Consider the following 6,751-nt stretch of genomic DNA (forward strand, 5'->3'; position numbering starts at 1 on the left):
ACGCACGCACGCACGCACGCACGCACGCTGCAATCCGGAAACACGTCAGCAAGAGGTAGGATTACTTTTGGATCAAAATGTCAACACATACACTTCTTCTCTGTAACTCGTTTATGTTCTAAAAGGTTTCATTGAGTATGAAAGTGATTATTTTATCACATGCCCATTCACAAAGCTTTGATAAAAAGCCTCTCACATGGTTTACACTAAGGCACACCTTGGTCTTTATCATCATGTGAAATACTGTACCAAAGCAGTGCACACACATCTGTCAATCTTGCTGGAGAGGAACAAACTGTGTGTGGTACAGTTTGATAATGTCTCTACTTGTCAAAAGGAGGCTGGCGAGTCAAAGTAACTGGCTGTGATTCATACTCACTGTGAAGAGTACGGAAGTCGATGTACAGGTATGGGTGGGAGCTTCTTCGTTCCGGTTCAAATCCAACCTGACTTCTCACTCTCACATCTCCTAGAAGAAATCAGCACTTTTCCTCAAGGTTCATGCTGCTTGAAAAGAAATGTGTGCTAGGCTAAATAGTATTTACACATTTTTTTTGATTGTATACTGGAATTGATCTTGCTTAAGTGCCACAAGGATGGGCTTTACCAGCGGACAATGGACAGAGCACTACAGTAAGACAATCCCAAATGTACTGTATGTGAAACTACCAACACAGCCCAAATCCTGCCTCTGTTCTGCTCGCCACAGCCAGACAGCACGCTTCACCCTAGAGGCTTTACCAGTCTAAAAATCTCAAACTGATTTAAACTGGTTTTCTATGGAGCTAGCTGTGTTTCTTTATTACATGCAAGAAAATAAAGGATCTGAAAGAAAAAAAATGTTTGAGAGAAATAGTTATCACACGGATAGCAAAAAAGCATTTCATGAGAGAAAAAAAGTTTCCATATCAATAGCAAAAAATAATAATAGAGACCAAAAAATTGAAATTTTTTAAATCATTTTTGAGAAGAAGAAAAATCTCTCTCAAAATACTTTTTATAACTCTCAAATATTTTTTATTTAATTATTTTATATTATCTTTTGCTATCAGTGTGAAAAACAATTCTCTAAAAAAAAAAAAAAAAAAAAAGGGTTTCTCTTAAACGTTTTTCTTCTCACTCTCAGAACCTGTCTTTGCTCTCGATGCAATGTTTTGCTCTCGTCTCAGGTTTTTCTCTTGATGTGAAAATAGTGTTTTTATATAGATAAAAAAAATATATGTATATATATATACACACACACTTTTTTTAAGTCTCAAATATTATTTTTTGCTATTGGTATGAAAACTCTCTCTCTCAAACATTTTTTTCCCCTCTCAGATCATTTATTTTCTTGCATGTAATAAAGAAACCAATCCAGCTCCATAGTTTTCTGGCAATATCCTAGATGACTACTCACTAAACAAATAACTCACTAATATTCTCCTCACTTTACTTAATTGTTTTTTTTTTTGCTTATGTTATTTCTGTTTTGCAAATTGTTTTGGTAAATTTGGTTTCTTTTGGGTTTCCGGCATGTTTGATATGTTGTGCTAAATGCTTTTAATCTGAAATGTTTTGCAACTTTTAAAGGGGTGATAGAATGCAAAACCGAGTTTACCTCATCATAGTTGAATTACGACGGCGGGTAAAAAGGACACACAGCAAACCATTGTCCCATTGACACCTTTTTCCTACGCAAATTTTACAATTTGAAACTGCTGCTGAAAACAAATAGTTGAATAGTGAAATAGTTGACGTCAACTCTGTGGCTGTACCTTATTTGGTTGTACCTTGTACCTTTGTCACGCCCCAAAATTTACATAGGCCACTGATCTGGGACCAGTTTGTCTTGTCTATCTAGGTTGCGCAGATCTCAGAAATTGTATACATTGTTTGTCTGCTATTTCATTACTAAATTCACTTCTGAGACTTTTTTATGCGAGTAATCAACTATGTAGAGCTCAAATATAGGCCGTTTTATGAAAATGTATAGCTAATTATAAATTTTGTCTGACTCTGCCGGTGCTGCCCAGGTTGCTGCCTCGCCGCCCGGCCTGTCCTCCTTCACAGACCCCGCGGTGAGTTTCAACATAAATTTAGTAAATTTACACTTTGAATTTCGTCACAAAATGTATGTCACAGCTACCCTAAGGCAATGTGTTTGTCCAACTTCAATTTAATGCATTTTGGGGAATTTGAGCGGTAGCTAGCTATATTTCCCATTCCATCCTATGGGAAAAGATCGAGGAGAGCTCTCTCGGTGTGTGTGTGTGTGTGTGGTGGTTGTGTGTGTGTGTGTGTGTGTGTGTGGTGTGTGTGTGTTGTGTGTGTGTTTTCAAACAAGCAAAAAAATTGATTTGAAAAGACTATTTCACCCAAGGGGTGAATACTATTCATGTGCGGGCACAGTCACGCACCACACACACACACACACACACACACACACACACACACACACACACACACTCCCACGTCCCAGAAGAGAAAACTTAATGGACAGACAAGTCAAACAGCTGAGCATGCAATGCCATGTCAGGACAGTCTGCTCTACTAATAGTACTCAGAGCCACGGAGAGGGATCTATAGTACATCCATGACCAAACAGGCTCCAGACTCAGACCAAAAAGACGGCGAGTTAGGAGCAGTGACAGCGCAGTGAGGTGACAGGATGGTGCTATGACACTGATGCAGTAAAATGTGATTGTGTTGTTTCAGGAAACACCTTATATGTGGCAAGACTTTATAGGGCAGTTTACTCAACAAGGTGCTAAACAGTGCAATGGTAGGTTTCCAGCATGGCACTTCTGATTGTGTCTTATGTGCATTTGAATTGAAATCAAAGCAGTCACACAGGTGTGTTCCCCAACCAGCATGTTACTTACTTGCAAAGAGCTGTTTGAATACTACACAAGCTCCTATCAAAATACCAAAAACTAAGAATTACAATTCAAGGCATAACAATGCTCAACATTATTTTTAAAAAGCGGTTTGTAAAGTTGTTTTGAATGTGGAGATTGAAACCATATCAGTGGCCTTTTCACATGCAAAAAACATAAATTAGGGCAAAAAAAAAACCACTACAATTCATGCATGCATGTGTGTGTGTGTGTGTGTGTGTGTGTGTGTGTGTGTGTGTGTGTGTGTTTTCACATATATGTACACCACTCACATCAATCTTATGTGCTAGGGCTCGGCACGTGTGTGTGTATGTGAGCTTGTGTGATTAGTGTGTTTTCAGAGTCAAAGAGTCCATGTTTTCCCTGCGGTGCATTAGTGCTGGCACTCTGGGGTGGATGTAGGTCATGTCACTATAACTGATGCGGCAAAAGCTCTGAGTCCTGCTATTTGAAAGCACATCAGCATTAACTTGGCATACTGAACCCTGGCCCAGGCAAACACCAATCTGCATTAGTGTGCCTCTCCTCACACTCAATTTAATATGAAATATACAGACACAGATGCTTTATGCTGGTGATGTATGAGACTGTCACCATATTTAGCCAAGTAAAATGAGAAACAAAAAAGTGTGGCAATATTATGTGAAGGCTACAGTTATCAGGATTTCAACAAAGAGATCCAGTAAGCCCTAAACTGCCCTTGCTATTTAATGCCCTCTGCCTACTCACTATGCTTCACAGCAGCAATCTGTTATCCATGAATGACACTGACAGGATAACACCGTTAATAATTCTACTTTCTTTCTTGCTGCCAGCCAAATGCCATCTGATTTAATAATTAAGGTGGCAAAAGATGCATTTGAGTGCACATATGTGTGGGGTAGACTGATGTTAGAGGTCTTCCCAGGCTCTAATTGCACCATTATCTTCAATAGCTTATAATATCAAATAACCTCAATAACCTTATTGATTAGGAAGCCAAGACTGCTCTGGCTGTTTACTAGAAGCATTTGACTCCATCTGCCTGGCAGAGCTAGGAGTATTCTCATATATCTTTTAAAGTGCTTATCCTGTTTAGGGATGCTGAAGACAGCAATGGGCAAATGGACACACAAGCAGTTTGTACATACAGACACTTAAACGCACTCTGCTAACGAACCCTTACTCTCTTTAGCATTCAAATGAAATTCTGTACTGATTGAACTTCAAAAGACACTCAACACTACAGATATACACAATCTAAGCGTGTTCAGATTGAGAAATTACCAAAAAGCCAGGGATTGAGTGGACAATCCAGTGCGGCCACATCCCTGTTATAATATTTACATCCCTCTCTCCATTTCTGGTCCATCCTATAGATATATAGAAAGAGTGTGTGTGTCTATTGAAAATGCATGTGTATGTGTATGCACTGAGAGTGGTAAAAAACTTACCTAGCATACGAATGTACAGTGCTGTCTGGTCTGAGCTGTCATAGGAAATGGCCCCTCGTCTCTGAACAAACAAACAGAAACATCAACAAGTGTCAAATGTTTATAACAATATAATGTTATTATATTACTACAACAATGTAATAGGTCCCAAATTTGATGTGGGTAATATCACAACCACATCTTTCCCCAAACGAAACACAGGCAATGTTTTTAACATACACACTGAGTTTGATAAGTAAAAGGGTGGTGTAATGTTGCACAAACTGCTACACTGATAAATATGACACGTGCGCACACACACACACTCACACACTTTGTATTCATTTGAATTTACCTTAGTGGAACAAATAACCAGGATAGATGCAGCCCACCAACCCTTGCAAGTCAATACCATTCCTCAATAGTATTTGAGAAATATTTTTTTAATAGTATATTAATCGAAAACATTATGTATAGCATCAAGTTTGCATTTTCTTCCTTACAAAAATCAGCAGCTGCATCACAATAAACAAAACAAACATTTTTTTTTCTAGGTTCTGTGAATTAATACAATGTGACTTTTGGTTTGAATAAGGGGGCTTATGTTTATGTTAGAAGACAAACAAGTTGCAACAAGTTGCCAAAATATAGATATCTTAGAAGTAATACGATTTGCTGTCTGTTTTATTTTTTCTTGTGTCTACAACTCCTTGCAGTATCAACAGAATCCCTCACCAGGAGGCAGCTGCAGCAGCAGAGCACTACAGCGGTAGTGAGTATGACTGTGGTGACGGCGTATTTGCTCTGTCGACAGACAGCTGCTCCAGGCTAAACTGAGGGGTTGGCTCACCTCTCTATGCACTCCACACATCCTAGCCCCCCTTCAGGCCAACTCTTCTCTCCCTTCTGGAACTACTCTCGTTTAGGGTTACCCATTCCACGGGGAGCCTGATGACTGGCCATTTCCTGACCACAAGTTAATTGGTCACACCATCAACACATGCAAACACAAATGTACATGCTTGTATATTCATTACATCATATCCTTAGGATTACTTTGCAACACACACACACACACACACACACACACACACACACACACGACAGCTGCCAATCCAAAGCTAATATTTTAACGGCTAGCAAACAACTCGACTTGAGGTGGGTAATTTGCAAAGCTGTATTTTAATGTCAACAGGCATCTGTGTTTACACACAGCACCAGTGGTTAGTGTGATTATTTTAGATTGTGTGTACAGTATATATGCATGGGATGTGTGTGTAACATGCGTGGGAATTGTATAATACTAGACACTAGCTCTAGGGCTGGGAATCAAAGATCGACCAGCCTTGCCAACACTTGCCCAAACAAACTTTTTGGCCACACACACACACACACACACACACACACACACACACACACACACACACAAAGGCACACAACACACACACACACACACACACACACACACACAGTTAAGTGGACAATGGCATGTGCTCCTTTGTGTCGGTACAAGCCCAATGTCACATTCCCGCTGTGAACGGAGGGTAAAGTCATGTTTTTACCCTTGAAGTGGCCAGCCCATAACCCCCCCCCGCCACGCCTGTGTAGTGCCAGTGCACACAAAACTAACTATCATGGTCCTATCATGGTCTGAATTCCTTGAGCCCCTTTAAAGCTGTGTTTTTGGCATTTATGCTTCACAGCTGAGGGTGATGGAAAATAAGAGAGAGAAGTGTAGGATGTCAAAGGCAGGACTTGGATTCAATGTCACAGACAGAATACACTCATTAAATGCCCATATACAAAAATTTAATTTAAAAGAAATTTAAATCAATTATTTCTGGGATTTGGGGTAATATTTTGTGTCTCTGGTGCTTTCACACACACATTCAAACTTGGAAAAAAATAAATAATAATAATAATAATATAATATATATATATATATATATATATATATATATATATATATATATATATATATCTCCATGCTGTTTTGAGTGAGATACCGGTTTCTGAATGTCCTCTGCCTTCAGTCTCAGAGTGAGCTATTCAAAATCTGCACAGCATTCTATGTAACTAGCCAAGACGAGGTGGCTAACCGTAGCATGCTAGCACTAACATGCTAGCTTGTTCTCAATGGCAAAACACTGCTACAACCCACACTAGTTCACCATACCAGCAGGTATTCTACAAGTACGCCATCGTTTAGTAGAAGTCTCCCAGCTAATGCTGCCTTGTACTGACATAAGTTGGAGAAAGAGTTATCTAGCTGATGTAATCTTACCTAGCTACTGTGCATGTGTGACTCCCAACAAAGATAGTATTAAAGTGAGATGTCTCACTCCGTAGCAAAAACAAAGACCCAAACACACAGGGTGAAAAGAGGATTTGCAACAATGTGCAGTACAACAAAAATAAGGTGTTTTTTGAAAATGAAACCATGTAAACCTGTTCTGGTAC

General features: G+C 39.3%; 1 protein-coding gene across 3 annotated transcripts in view; it reads right to left on the bottom strand.

Moving 5' to 3' along the window:
• pde7a (phosphodiesterase 7A) overlaps nucleotides 1–6,751 on the bottom strand; it is a 20,744-nt gene that overhangs the window by 4,894 nt on the left and 9,099 nt on the right. Inside the window, exons 2-3 of one of the 3 annotated variants that reach the window (XM_032504463.1) lie at nucleotides 4,313–4,373; nucleotides 380–466 (exon numbers count right to left, since the gene is read on the bottom strand). In XM_032504463.1, coding sequence (XP_032360354.1) covers nucleotides 380–466; nucleotides 4,313–4,373 — 148 coding nt within the window. Of the gene's footprint in view, nucleotides 1–379; nucleotides 470–4,312; nucleotides 4,374–6,751 lie in introns of all 3 variants that reach the window. The other 2 variants (XM_032504462.1, XM_032504464.1) reach the window with 2 other exon arrangements.

The sequence above is a fragment of the Etheostoma spectabile genome, chromosome 22, assembly GCF_008692095.1.
Source record: "Etheostoma spectabile isolate EspeVRDwgs_2016 chromosome 22, UIUC_Espe_1.0, whole genome shotgun sequence".
In the NCBI taxonomy this organism is placed as follows: domain Eukaryota; kingdom Metazoa; phylum Chordata; class Actinopteri; order Perciformes; family Percidae; genus Etheostoma; species Etheostoma spectabile.